At 39.7% G+C, this 16055-nt stretch overlaps 1 protein-coding gene across 2 annotated transcripts in view; it reads right to left on the reverse strand.

The window, feature by feature from the left end:
- Positions 1 to 16055, reverse strand: part of TNKS (tankyrase) — a 239391-nt gene that overhangs the window by 143638 nt on the left and 79698 nt on the right. For both annotated transcript variants that reach the window (XM_056569535.1, XM_056569527.1), the window contains exon 5: positions 14090 to 14165. In XM_056569535.1, the coding sequence (XP_056425510.1) occupies positions 14090 to 14165 (76 nt within the window). The remainder of the gene's footprint in view (positions 1 to 14089; positions 14166 to 16055) is intronic.

Below are 16055 nucleotides of genomic sequence, written 5' to 3' on the forward strand. Positions count from 1 at the left end.
CTTACCTTCAGGTACTACTGCTCCCAACATGGAACATACTCTGCTCCATTCTGGGAGCTGTAGGGCCTGCATTAATAGACAATTAGCAACAGGTGTCAGAAGTAGCACCCACAGCGATCTCCATGTTTGGAGCAGTTGTACCTGCAGTTGAGTACAGATCACAGCAGGTGTCACTCCTGATCTATTGCACAGATGCGCAGGAGAAAGCTGCTCGCATCTATACATTACACAGGATGATCGCAGGGGTGTTGCAAATGAAGAAATTTGTTATTTCATAAAATTCGGAACAAATTCAACTTCGATTTGATTAGCTCTAATTCCAAACAATGCCTTTAATATAAGCATAGTGATCATATAAAGTCATTTGGTTCCTTCCATATTGGTTCCTTTTTAAATCATAATAACAGATCAAAAGTTTAAATATCCTTGAGTGTTTAGGCAGGTTAAAGACACACAAAAGGTTATTTTCCACACCTGTGGCCTTTTAAATTACAATTAGTGTCTTTGTATAATTAGACAATGCATTTGTTAGCTCTGAAGTGGCTGCAGAGTAGGTTGGATACTAAGCCATTGGGGGCAAAAAAAGATCTGTCAAAAAAGACTGTTCGGTTAGGTTCACATGGGCGAATTTTTTTGCGGGTTTTCCACTACGTATTTGAAAGTGGGCGGGCTCTTCTCGGCTGTCCGCAGCAGATTTTCCGCAGCGGAATTTACATTGCGAAAAATCCGCCGCAGGTCCTACTGACTTCAATGGGACTTGCAGCGGATTTTCCGCAGCGTAAATTCTGCCGCAGAAAATCTGCTGCAGACAACCCAGAAGAGCCCTCCCACTTTCAAATACGCAGCGGAAAACCCGTAAAAAAAAATCCACCCGTGTGAACGTAGGTTTGTCCTAGTTTTTTCACCCCCATTTCAGTTCCGTTCTAGCAGGCTGTAAACGGATTTAAAACGTTTTTTTTTTAAATCCCATTCATGTCAATGGGATTTTTTTTTGCAATCTGTTTACATCCGTTTGTACCCATCTGCATGCACTCCGTTCAGTTTTTTTGACGACAGAAAAAACGACACATGCAGTATTTTTTCTTCTGTCAAAAAAAGGGGGGGGGAAAACGGATACAGTAAATTTAACATTGAAGTCTATGGAAAACGGATGAGCCTTTAATGTCATCCATTTGCATTTGTTTTTTCAATCCATTTTTTGATCTGTTTTTACATCAGAGCATGCTGAGAACAAAAACAAATTATTATTTTTTTTTTATTAACTGAACAATAACGGATCCTTACATCAGTTTGCATCCGTTCTTGTCAGATTTTTTTTTTTTTTTTTTAAAGCCCTTTTTATTTTTGACAGGAGAAGAATGGGATGGGTCTAGACGGCAGTGTGAACACAGCCTAACAATGTAATGCAACTTTATAAAGTTGGAAAAGAATACAAAAAAAAATAAAAAATTAAGATTTGATAGAAATACAGGCTGCTCCAGAAAAAAAAGACAGCATGGCTGTTTCAATAATACTTGAAAGAACATGAGCTGGCATCAAGTTGTTGGCCCGGCTACAGTATAAAAGAGGGGTCGACAAGGCCTATAGCGAAAATATTATCCTTACTGTGAAGTATGGTGGTGGTACAATGACGTTCTTGGGGGGGGGATCTAAAGGTATTGTGAAAATTAAAGGGGTATTCCAGGCCAAAACTTTTTTTTTTTTATATATCAACTGGCTCCGGAAAGCTAAACAGATTTGTAAATTACTTCTAAAAAAAATCTTAATCCTTCCAATAGTTATTAGCTTCTGAATTTGAGTTGTTGTTTTCTGTCTAACTGCTTTCTGATGACTCACGTCCCGGGAGCTGTGCAGTTCCTATGGGGATATTCTCCCATCATGCACAGCTCCCGGGAAGTGACATCATCATTGAGCAGTTAGACAGAAAACTTCAGAAGCTAATAACTATTGGAAGGATTAAGATTTTTTTTAATAGAAGTAATTTACAAATCTGTTTAACTTTCCGGAGCCAGTTGATATATATAAAAAAGGTTTTGCGTGGAATACCCCTCTAATGTCAAGATGAATGCAGCAAGGTATCAGAAATTACTGGCAGACAATTAGCCTTTTTCTGCAAGAAAGCTGCACATGGGACACTCTTGGATTTTCCAGCATGACAATGACCCTAAGCACAAGGTCAAGTTGACCCTCCAGTGGTAACAGCAGAAAAAAAGATGAAGGTTCTGGAGCATTTTATGTGCTTTAACTTATGTATGGTAAATGATTTTGAGATTTTTTTTTATGACACATTGTATTTTATGTTAGTGGTGAATTTAGGTCAATATCTTTAGCTATTATTTGTAAGAAATTCCCAAAAATTTTGAAAAATTTGTAGTTAAGATTTCACATTCAACATTTAGTCAAAATAGTCATGCCACTAGCTACTAATTGACATGTACAATAAGGTTACGTTATTGTTGGCATCAATCGGTACACATATTTTTAAATTTTTCGAATGATAGAGAGCTAAAAAGTTTAGATTTTTTTTTTTAAGGAACCTATTAATTCCTGACATGGATTTAAATGGCTACTCAGCCCCTAGACATCTTATCCCCTATCCAAAGGATTAGGGATAAGATGTCTGATCGCGGGGGTCCGACCTCTAGGGTCCCTCGCGATCTCTCTTGCAGCACCCCCGTTTCTCAGCTGCACAGTGTGAGGATCACTCTGTGGTGGATGACGGGCGAAGGAGTATCGCCACCCAGCGGTCAGACATCTTATCCTCTATTCATTGGAAAGGGGATAAGATGTCTAGGGGCGGAGTACCCCTTTAAGAGGCCTAGATGGCCGCAGCGGCCAGAGCTCCATACATGACAGTGAGCTCAGCCTATCACCGGCCGAAGCGGGATATCGCTGCGGTTGGTGATACGCTGACTGCTTTGTGACGTTCCTGTACCCAGGAAGCAGCAAGAGGATAGCAGCAGAGGACCGTGAGGCTGATACCGGAGCAACCGAGGAATGTAGGAAGGTAAGTTAAAGTTTAGTTTGTTTAATTTTTGCAGCCCGGGCACAGGAATATGTAAAATTCATGCAGTACAGATGTCCTTTAAGGGCCACTGGTTTTTCATTGTTGCACATTTTTTTCCGTTTTTTTCCTCCTCACCTTCTAAAAATCATTACCAATTTTACTTCGTAATGACATCAATAATTTCACCACAAAATCTATGGTTAAACCAGAAAAAAATATTTGTGGGGCAAAATTTAAAAACAACATTTTGTAACTTTTGGGGGCTTCAGATTTTACGCAGAGCACTTTTCTATTAAAATGATACCCAACTTATATAGGTTTGATTTTGTTTTACTTCTGTTAAAAAATTATAATTCTTTGCACGAAAATTAGAATGTTTAAAAATGTCCTCTTCTGTAATTTTTATCAGTACCATTTTTGTTTTGATGGGACTTTTTGATCGCTTTTTATAAAAAAAAATTTGGATATACAAAGTGACTTTGGTATTTTTTTAATGTATACGTCATTGACTGTGTGGTTTAATTAATGTTATATTTTTATAGTTCGGACATTTTGGCAATACCACGTTTATTTATATTATGTTTTCATATTTTTTATATGAAATTTTGGAAAAGGGGAATGATTTAAACTTTTAATATGAAAGGGGTTAATTTTTAAATATATATATATTTTTTAACACTTTATTAGTCCCCTTGAGGATTTTGGGACTTTTAGGAGGAATCATTAGATTTCTCATACAGATAAGTGTAGATCAATAGAACTACATTGATCTGTGTGCTCCACGCTCGATTGATAAATCCTGGTCCAGCCAGGCTCTATCAATCACAGAGCCACAGACCGGACTACAGAAGAGGAAAGCCCTCCAGCTAACTCCACAGTGGAGTGGTTGATGTCTGAGGAAAATTATGACATAGTGGGTATAACAGGGAATTGACGATAGCTGTGACTGGGCAGTCAACATACAGGGTTAAAGTCTATTCAGAAAGGATCGGACAAAATGGAAAGGGGGAGGAGTTTGTCTTTATGTGAAATCTAATCTGAAGGCCGCACTGCATGAGGATATAATGGGAGGGAGGGAAACGATAATGTGGAGGCATTATGGGTAGAAATATATGGAGATAAAACTTAAAATAATTCTGATAGGGGTTTGTAATAAGCCACCAAACATAATGGAAGAGTCAAAAGATCAATTACTGAGGCAAATAAACAAGGCAGCAAATCAGAATGAGATGATAATAATGGGGGACTTTATCCTGATATAAACTGGGAGACTGAGAAACCTGTTTCCTTCATGAGATTCACAGGTCTGACTATAGCTGAAGACAATTATCTGTCCCAAATGAGGCAGGGCCCGACCAGAGGGGGCCCCCCCTCCAGGACTGAATATTAACCAACAGACCTGACAGAGTAACTAATGTGCAGCTAGAAGGAAACCTAGGAAATAGTGATCATAATATAATACATTATAACTTATTCTTCAATAAGGGAATCTCTTGAGGGGCCACAAAAACATTGAACTTTGGGAATGCAAAGTTTTATCAACTCAGAGAAGCCCTTAACAATATAAAATGGGATTATGTCCTCAAAAACAATACTACTGATACTAAATAGGAGACTTAGAAATATCTTAAATTCTCACTATAAGATGTATATACCTTATGGGAATAAAAGGGTCAGAAATAGAAGAAAACCAATATGGATGAATAAAAATGTTAAGGAGGCAATAAATGACAAAAATAAAGCATTTAAATTACTAAAACAGGACGACAGTGAAGAAGCATTAAAAAGCTATAGAGAAAAATGTAAAATATGTAAAAAAAAAAAAAAAGAAAGATAAATGCAGCAAAAATAGAGACAGAAAGACTCATTGCTAAAGACAGTAAAACTAACCCCAAAATGTTCTTCAAATATATACATAGCAAAAAGGTTAAAAATTAAAGTAGACTAAGATATGGAGGTACTCAATCTTATCACAAAATCCGTCCGAGAATTTAGCCGAAGAGTGATATCCTCTCCACACTCAGGGGTGATAATCAGATAAGGTATAGTTCTGTTATTGTAGTGAGTGTAAATGCAACTATGTATATGGAAGTGTGGTATAATGTAAGTCTGTTAGTGTGGTGGATACAAGGGTGCAACTTTGTATAATAAATCTATGACTGTGTCCAAGGTACAACGTTACTTTATTAGATACAATGTTAAAATAAGAATAACAATTATAGAAATGGTAACTGATAGGAGTTCAGGATCCTTGCACTCCCTAGAAGTTTTAAATATCTCTAAAATTAAGATATAATATCGCATAGCAGCATTTCAACAGTTCAGTTAAATACCATTATAATAACACATAGCAGCAATTCAACAATACAGTTAAATGATAGTTTGTTGCAGAGCAATTAGAGGTACTGGGGGCGCCTGCAGTGCACTTGCAAGCGCTGGAGACCCCAAAATGTGAGCCCACTGTTAAGGTAAACTTGCACTACTGACAAAGATGGTATAATAGTCCTCCAATAGGTGATCTCATGGGTACAGCAAACAGTCAATAGTCTATTGTCTGGTGGTGTCAAGAGTCTGGTGGTGTCAAACAAGACCGCCGCACTATCCTGCCACCTAGTCATTTGGCTTATCCACGGTCTTGTTTGAGACCACCAGACAATAGACTATTGACTGTTTGCTGTACCCATGTGATCACCTATTGGAAGACTATTATACCATCTTTGTCAGTAGTGCAAGTTTACCTTAACAGTTTTTACCTTCACAGTGGGCTCGCATTTTGGGGTCTCCAGTGCTTGCAAGTTCACTGCAGGCGCCCCCAGTACCTCCAATTGCTCTGCAACAAACTATCATCTAGTTCACTAAAGAGATTTAACTGTATTGTTGAATTGCTGCTATGTGTTATTATAATGGTATTTAACTGAACTGTTGAAATGCTGCTATGTGATATTATATCTTAATTTTAGAGATATTTAAAACTTCTAGGGAGTGCAAGGATCCTGCACTCTTATCAGTTACCATTTCTATAATTGTTATTCTTATTTTAACATTGTATCTAAAAAAGTAACGTTGTACCTTGGACACAGTCAGATTTATTATACAAAGTTGCACCCTTGTATCCACCACACTAACAGACTTACATTATACCACACTTCCATATACAGTACATAGTTGCATTTACACTCACTACAATAACAGAACTATACCTTATCTCATCTTACTGGAAACCTGATCTTCATATTTATCCATTTTCATTTATTCTTTACTAGTTCTAACATATCACAACCACATTTAGTCTATATATATAGTCCTTGAGAATAAGCCAAAACTTTCATTTTTGCCACTAAAAATTAAAGTGTTGGCCCTTCAAAAAATGCCAAAGAAGAAATTATAAATGGGGTTCAGGAAAAAGCAAATATATTAGACAAATTCTTCTCCACTGTATTCACTGAGGAAAATGAAATGCCAGGTGAAACAGAGCAAGATAAGGTAGACTCCCCAGTAGAGGTCCCCTGTCTAACCCAGGAAGAAGTACAGTGCCACATACAAAAAATAAAAATAGACAAATCACCAAGTCCAGATGGCATTCACCCCCATGTTCTAAAGGAATGAAGTAATGTAATAGACAGACCCCTATTTTTAATATTTAGGCACTCTGTAGTAACAGAGACTGTTCCCCAGGACTGGCACACGGCAAATGTGGTGCCAATATTTAAAAAATGGTCAACAGTTGACCCCGGGAATTACAGGCCTGTTAGGATTTTCTAAGAGATGCTATTTTGGAATATCTTGATAAAAATAAATGTATGACTCCATATCAGCATGGCTTTATGAGGGATCGGTCCTGTAAAACTAACCTGATCAGCTTTTATGAGGAGGCGAGTTCCAGACTGGACCAGGGGCAACCGCTGGATGTCGTATATCTGCATGTTTCCAAAGCATTTGATACGGTGCCACATAAAAGGTTGGTGCATCAAATGAGAAGGATTGGGGGAAAATGTGTGCAAGTGGGTATGTAACTGGCTCTGTGATAGGAAACAGAGGGTGGTTATAAATGGTTTTTATTCTGATAGGGTGACTGTTACTAGTGGGTACCACAGGGGTCCATCTTGGGTCCTGTTCTATTTAATATATTCATTAATGACCTTGTAGAAGGGTTGAATAGTAAATTAGCAATCTTTGCAGATGATACTAAACTCTGTAAAGTGGTAAACACTATAGAGGACAGAGAATTCTTACAAATGAATCTGGATAGGTTTGGGCTGAGAAGTGACACGAGGTTCAACACTGATAAATGTAAGGTAATGCATATGGGAAGAAAAATCTGGGCTGGGACAACTGACGTGGAAAAAGACTTGGGACTCTTAGTTAACAGTAAATTTAGCTGTAGTGACCAGTGTCAGGCAGCTGCTGCCAAGGCAAATAAAATCATGGGGTGCATCAATAGGGGCATAGATTCCCACGACAAGGAAATAATTCTACCGCTGTACAAATCACTAGTCAGACCACACATACAGTCATGGCCGTAAATGTTGGCACCCCTGAAATTTTTCTAGAAAATGAAGTATTTCTCACAGAAAAGGATTGCAGTAACACTTTTTTTGTTATACACATGTTTATTTCCTTTGTGTGTATTGGAACAAAACCAAAAAAATGGAGGAAAAAAAGCAAATTGAACATAATCTCGCACCAAACTCTAAAAATTGAGAAATCGGGAGAAAAATTACTGAAATCAGTCGCTTCAGGTCTCTCTTATTGGAAGGGCGCCTTTTCCCAACAGCAATTTTAAGATCTCTCCACAGGTGTTCAATGGGATTTAGATCTGGACTCATTGCTGGCCACTTCAGAACTCTCCAGCGTTTTGTTGCCATCCATTTCTGGGAGCTTTTTGATGCATGTTTGGGGTCATTGTCCTGCTGGAAGACCCAAGATCTCGGATGCAAACCCAGCTTTCTGACACTGGGCTGTACAGTGCAACCCAAAATCTGTTGGTAATACTCAGATTTCATGATGCCTTGCACACATTCAAGGAATTGGGAGAAAAATTGGGATGAGATACGGCGCCTCCTCCGATGTAGTGAGTTGATGATTCGGAAATGAAGATATAACAAAACTGCCGGCTGGAAGCTTCAGATGTGGGCAGAAACCCTAAAGAAAAGGGTTCATGACAGCACTCTGTGAGACGACCTCCTCTTCAGGACAGGAATCTCTCGGATAGCTTTAAAAGTGCAGCGGTTGTGTTGTTCGACCCACATGCTGTGGCCCACATGTGCAGTCGATGGGGTAGATGATATACATGGACTCACAGCATTTGCATCTTTTCTGCCCACATCTGAAGCTTCCAGCCGGCAGTTTTGTTATATCTTCATTTCCGAATCATCAACTCACTACATCGGAGGAGGTGCCGTATCTCATCCCAATTTTTCTCCCAATTCCTACACATTCGAACCGGACTTGCCAGTCACGGTTAGGGATGCAGAGGCAGCCACCTACCTAACGCCGCCGTACGCTAGGATCTCGGACCCGGGATACCAACGGCTTCTTGCGATTCTGAAGGCATACAAAGGTGTTGTGCCCGCAGCACAACCCACTACGGTAAGGTGCATTAACTTGCACGTACCCGCTTTACTTCAACGGTATCACACTAGGAGCGCGCCTCTTTTTTCCTTTTATTTTCAGTTGGCACACATTCAAGGCACCCAGTTCCAGAGGCAGCAAAACAACCCCAAAACATCATTGAACCTCCACTATATCTCACTGTAGGTACTGTCTTCTTTTCTTTGTAGGCCTCATTCCATTTTCGGTAAACAGTAGAATGATGTGCTTTACCAAAAAGCTCTATCTTGGTCTCATCTGTGCACAAGACTTTTTCCCAGAAGGATTTTGGCTTACTCAAGTTCATTTTGGCAAAATGTAGTCTTGCTTTTTTATGTCTCTGTGTCAGCAGTAGGGTCCTCCTGGGTCTCCTGCCATAGCGTTTAATTTCATTTAAATGTCGACGGATAGTTCGCACTGACGCGGATGCTTCCTGAGCCTGCAGGACAGCTTGGATATCTTTGGAACTTGTTTGGGGATCCTTATCCACCATCCGGACTATCCTACGTTGACACCTTTCATCAATTATTCTCTTCCATCTATGCAAGGGGTCTCAAACTGGTGGCCCTCCATATGTTGCAAAACTTCAACTCCCAGCATTCCTGGACTACCCAGACAGCCATTTGCTGCAGCTAATGGCTGTGGGGAATGCTGGGAGTTGAAGTTTTGCAACATCTGGGGGGCCACCAGTTTGAGACCCCTGGTCTACGTCCAGGGAGATTAGCTACAGTGCCATGGGTTGCAAACTTCTTGATAATGTTGCGCATTGTGGACAAAGGCAAATCTAGATCTCTGGAGATTGACTTGTAACCTTGAGATTGTTGATATTTTTCCACAATTTTGGTTCTCAAGTCCTCAGACAGTTCTCCTCTCCTCTTTCTATTGTCCATGCTTAGTGTGGCGCACACACTGACACACAACGCAAAGACTAAGTGAACTTCTCTCCTTTTTATTTGCTTTCAGGTGTGATTTTTATATTGCCCACACCTGATACTTGCCCCAGGTGAGTTTAAAGGAGCATCACATGCTTGAAACAATCTTATTTTTACACAATTTTGAAAGGGTGGCAATAGTTTTGTCCAGACCATTTTTGGAGTTTGGTGTGACATTATGTCCAATTTGCTTTTTTTCCTCCTTTTTTGGTTTAGTTCCAATACAAACAAAGGGGATAAACATGTGTATAGCAAAACATGTGTATAGCAAAACATGTGTTACTGCAATCCTTTTCTGTGAGAAATACTTCATTTGCTAGAAAAATTTCAGGGGTGTCAACATTTACGGCCATGACTGTAGAATATTGTGTACACTGGCACCAGTGTATCAACGTAAGGACTTTAATCCAAAGAACAGATCATGACAGTCCACGGCGGTACAGGTGGAACAGCGCAGTTCCCTCCCCCGTCATGGACTGTGTCATGATCTGTTCTCTGGATTAAAGTCCACGCGTTGATCAGCAGTGATTTGACGAGTCTTTTTTTGTCTTACCTTGTACCTATTGTGGTTCTGCTATACTCAGAGCACCGCCTAACTGTTTAGTGGAGAACCTGATTGCATGCCTCTCCGTTTCACCTGGTTATACAGATCTAGTGGGGATAGTAGAGCCGGATTTGAATTATTCTTTTACATTGTTTTTCTGACTTATGATGTGATTAAAAACACTTTTGGTGTTTGTATTTTTTTTTTACCCCTTTTAAGTAGAGATGAGCGAACTGTAATTCGATTTGTCATGAACTTCTCCGCTCGGCGTTTGCTGACTTTAGCCTGCATAAATTAGTTCAGCTTTCAAGTGCTCCGGTGGGCTGGAGACTCTCTCCTAGGACTGTATCCACCTTTTCCAGCCCACTGGAGCACCTTAATGCAGGCTAATGCATTTATGCAGGCTAAAGTCAGGAACTTCCGAGCCGAGAAGTTTGTGACTATTCGCTCATCTCTAGTTTAAAGTGGTTTAATGTGCGGAGTCATAAACTTTACATTTTATTAATTAGGACAATTCCACATGTGGCGATACCAAATATGTTTATTATATTTATAAAAATTTTTGTAAAATGGGAAAAGGGTGATTTTATTTTTTATTAGGGGAGGGGCATTCAGATAATTTTCAAAAAACACTCCCATAGGAGAGTTTTATATGCAATCATGATGCTATGCCTATTGCTTATTACACAGTGGGATTGGTGCTCCAGCGATATAGCCTGGCTCAGGCTGGCTGCATCACTAGAATGTATAACCAGCAGCTGGAGGAAGGTAAAGGACCTTCCGCTGCTATCTTAGTACATCAGACCCCCGCCATTGCTTTTGGGGGGTCCAATGAGCATCAGTGACCTACAGGCATATTTCAGTTAATCCTTTAGGTGCCGTGATCAGAACTGATCACTGTGTCTAAAAGGCTAATGACAGGCAGCAGTATCATCGCTCTCCATCATTAACGGCGAGTGTCCGGCTACTGATTGTAGTCTTCACTCAACACCTATGAAGCGAGAGCAGTTATTGTTTCATAGTCGCTTTAAGCTCCATGGCGCGCATTTACGCCCTGGTGCATTAAGTCCCAGGCATTAGCATTAGTCTAAGGGCTAAATAACTACAGTTTTGTCTCACCTGTCAACTGGACATTCCTCCAGAAGCTTTTTGTGACAGAACTGGAGCTTTTTTGACTAGTAAATCAGCTCTATTTTGCAGTTGTAAAAATTAAGCCCACAAAGAAAAGAATACAGTACCTACTGTGAAGCATGAAGGAGGCTCAGGTATATTTTGGGGCTGGTTGGCTGCATCTGGCATAGGGTGTCTTGAATCTGTACACGGTACAATTAAATCTCAAGACTATTAAGGCATTCCGGAGGGAAATGTGCAGCCCAGGTCATGGGTTCTTAAACAGGATAATGACCCAAAACACACAGCCAAGACACCCAAGAATGGCTAAGAGCAAAACACTGGACTAATCTTGGACTAATCTGAAGTGGCCTTCTATGAGCCCTTATCTGAATCCTATTGAACATCCGTGGAAGGAGCTGAAAGATGCAATCTGGAGAAGAAAGTTTGCTTACGAGGAGTGGGTCATGATACCTGTAGTCTCATTGAGAGTTACAGAAATCGCTTGGTTGCAATGTCTCAAAAAGTTGTGCAACAAATTATTAATTTCCGGGTACCATTATTTTTGTCCAGGCCAGTTTCATTATTTTAAATTTCAAAAGGATTCTGTTGTACCACAAATCAAAATGAATGCATCCAGGCTTTCATCTGGTGTGAGCAGTTGCCAAGAAGAAAAGGATTGGAAATGTTTGATTTAAAAGAGGTACTGCAGCCAAAATTAACTTATCCCCTATCCAGTAGTTGGACCTCCCCCCCCAAGTTCTATGGAAAGGGACCGGCTTGTGTGAGTGAGGAGCATGTGCAGTAGACTGAACACGCTCCATTGTTTTCTATAGGAGCTCCGAAGAGACACGAGTCCAGCATTCGGGCATCTTCGGCGCTCCTATAGGAATGAATGGAGCGTGTGCAGTGTAGCACTAGGACACGCTCCTCACTGAGCGAGACAGGGTTTTGTTCTGGAGATTGCGGGTGGTCCCAGATATTCCCATGACCTAGAAAGGCACATAAATAGCTGTTGTGTAAGGCTAGGTTCACACTTCCATATTTCAAAGTGGAATTCCACTCAGAAATTGAGGTGCAGCAGAATCCCATTGTTGGCAATAGGATCCCACTGCACAAGGCGGATTTCCCGCGGCGGATATTCTTCTGCCGAAATTCCACCGCCAAACAAATGAGCTTGGTGCACCAAAGACATTGCTGTCTGTAGGTACAGCAATGTCCACGTGGTCCAAGCGCCAGCTGATTCAGCTCAGCTCCTGAACGTTTGTCATTGGACGGGAGCGGGCACAGGGCATACCATTACGCCCTGGGTCCTTAAGGTGATAAATGCTGATAACACTATATGTATATTTGTAATATACATTGCTTAAATAAGTTGTATATTTTGTGTGAAAAAAATGCTGTCCCTGCAGCTACTGCCTGTGTGTCTCTATGCGGAGACAAAATACAGCAAGAGTGGGCAGGACCAGCAGGGCTCTGTGCAGGTTCCTAGCTTGTCAATCATCCTGCTGTGTGAGCCAGGAGTGTGTCTCAGCGCCTTCGTGCACGGAGTCCTGCTTGTCCTCCGTGCACAGAGTCCTGCTTGTCCTCCGTGCACAGAAACCTGCTTGCCCATCAAGACTTCTTTTATTTTTTTCTCACACAGGCAATAGTTGCAGGGACAAGCAGGGATTTTTCATCCAAAAATATACAAATTTTTTTGAACAATTTATATTACAAACATACATATTTACATTATATAAAAACTTTCTGCGAATGACACTAAGCCGCACATACAAATTTCAGAGAGTGAACATAGTTAGATCAGTGGGGGGTCCAGACTATAAGCACCCATGCCATCCAGCTCTTTGAAAGGGCCCCATCCACTTTATTGTTTTCCAATGACAAGTCTGTGCTTGTAGTAAGGGCTGTGAGTGGTATTACAACTTACTACAGCTTCATCCCACTAAAGTGAATGGGACTGAAATGTAATTACCACACAAAGCTCTGAGCCTGTGGCTGTGCCTGGTTAACAATGAAGGGGACTGTGGCACTAGCCAATACATCTAGACTCATCCGAAGGGCCTGGGAAAAAAACCTTTAATGAATATTGGCAAAATGATTTCACAGAGCAGAAAGAGTGAATGGGTTATGATCTTTCAACATACTGTTTAAGTATAGGTATGAAAAAAAAATGTAATTTATATGTTATGCTGGACTTTGCTTGAGATCTTCGATACTAAAAAAAAACTATGAATGGGCTGAATATGGTTTACATCTACCTACTCTTGTGAAGCCACATACATAATGGCCCTCATGTATCAAAATATTTGAGAGAAAAACTAAAGTGCCCACAACAATCAATCACAGTTCAGCTTTCCAATCTCAGCGAGCCCTGGTAAAGTGAAATCTGAGCTTGATCGGTTGCTGTGGGACAATCTCTGCTGTTTTTAACTTGCATATTTTGATAAATCAGGCCCAATATATCATATAAACAAACAACTGGTCCTTGAGTTCTAGCTAAGGCCCTGTTCACTGAATTCTGCGAGTGGAGATTCCGCCTGGCGGACGCCAGAGAAGCTTCGGCGCTAGGGCCGCGGGGCACTGAGCCGTCACCATTGACGGCTATGCAGTGCTCGCGGAATCCGAGCAAAGAATGAACATGTTCTTTCTTTGCGCGGAACAATTTCAGCTGCGGAATTGTCCGCCGCGTAAATTCTGCAGTGTGAACGCGTCTCGCGGAGACCTATTCACACTAATGTTAAGTTCACACCGCGGAATTCCACGAGAATTCTGTAGTGTGAACATAGCCTAATAGTTAAAGGTTACATTTTTTTGAGAACCAATATGTACAAAACAAATAATTCTGTCATTTCTCTATATGACTGGGTACACTGTAAAAACATAACACAGCGCTACAGTGCTCACCTTGCGTCCATCACTGGCATGGCAATTCACATTTAAAGGGGTGAGCAGAGCCATGAGTTTTTCCTCATTCCCACTCCTATAAAAAGAAAGTCAGAAAGATTGATTACATTACTGGCATTTGAAACCCTCTCATACTAATCTAACATATTTGTAAACACATTTACTAGATTTCTGACTGCTGTGCCAATTCTTAGAAAGTAGGCACAAAACTGGCAAAAAGCATCTCAAAACTTCCGGTTTGAATTCATTACTAAATACAGGTGCCAAGATGAGCTCTTTAAACTCCCATGTGTGCCACTAGATCTTTAAATGTAACTAGCAATATAATGCACTGACAGATACTGCAGTATAAAATGGAATTAAAAAGCAAGTAAAAACATGCACAAAATCTGGTGTGAATGTTAAAGGGGTACTCCGGTGAAAACCTTTTTTTTTTCTTTTTTTTTTTAAACCAATTGGTTCCAGAAAGTTAAACAGATTTGTAAATTAATTCTATTAAAAAATCTTAATCCTTCCTGTACTTATTAGCTGCTGAATACTACAGCGGAAATTCTTTTCTTTTTGAAACACAGAGCTCTCTGCTGACATCAAGAGCACAGTGCTCTCTGCTGACATCTCTGTCCATTTTATGAACTGTCCAGAACAGCATATGTTTGCTATGGGGATTTCCTTTTACCCTGGACAGTTCCTAAAATGGACAGAGATGTCAGCAGAGAGCACTCTGAAACACAGAGCTGTCTGCTGACATCATGAGCAAACGGAAAATCATTTCCACTGTAGTATTGAGCAGCTAACAAGTACAGGAAGGATTAAGATTTTTTTAATAGAAGTAATTTACAAATCTGTTTAACTTTCTGGCACCAGTTGATTTAAAAAAAAAAATAAAAAGTTTTTCACCAGAGTACCCCTTTAAGTTCAAAGCTCCATGTGCAGCGAGATCATTACTAGAGATGGTGACAGAATGACACTGGTTGAGTATCACCATTGCAGTAGGTTCTAGCACTCCCCAGCAACAAGACTTCACAATGGGGGAACTAATAAAGATGCCTTGGCTTGTGCTCATTTGCACACACTGTCAGGTAGCTTAGATTTACGGGTAGTTAGCGGGCAAGAACAAAAGAAATGAAGCATTTCAGCCCTAGTGTTAAAGCCATTATGTGGCAGCCCACCAAGAAGTAAAGGCAGTAGATGCTGTAAATAATACCAGCACCGTGTCCTCTAACTAAGCAATTGGTCAATGGCAATGACTTCTTGTTCTCCCTGTCCTTCATATCTATGCAGCTTTCCAGCATTCCATTCCTGCTGTACAATGTCATACACACCTAGCTGAATTTTTTTTTTATTCAATTGATTTTTTTAATGTAACAAAACATTCACTCCAAAAGTGATTTCTTTATATTACTTTGACATCAAATAAGTGACATTCCTAAAAAAGCTTGTATAACCTTAATAGTTATGCACACTGATATTACTTAAACAACTAAACTAATTTTTACGTAAAAAATAAATAAATAAAAAAACAAAAACAAACAACAAAAAAGGGAACATTTTGTTTCAGTCATCCTAAAGAAACAAAAAGAACTCCACAAGTGATAACATATCTAGCCAAATACTAACTTTAGAGAAGGGCAAAGTCAGTGCTTAGATAATATATTGCAGATATGAAATCATTAAACATGACATATTATTTAACTCAATATAGTTTTTCAATAAATACATACACAAACATATATTTATATATAAAACACAAAATGTGATTTTATGTGTTTATGTGATGTGTGTGTGTGTGTGTGTGTAATAAATACACACCCACATATACACATACATGCATATACAGACAAAAATATGTAACATGTATGTGTATATATATATATATATATATATACATATACACACACACACACACGTGTAATATATATGCATACACAAAAATGTGTGATACACAAATTATATATATGAATAATAC

The sequence above is a fragment of the Hyla sarda genome, chromosome 1 (assembly GCF_029499605.1).
Source record: "Hyla sarda isolate aHylSar1 chromosome 1, aHylSar1.hap1, whole genome shotgun sequence".
NCBI lineage: Eukaryota > Metazoa > Chordata > Amphibia > Anura > Hylidae > Hyla > Hyla sarda.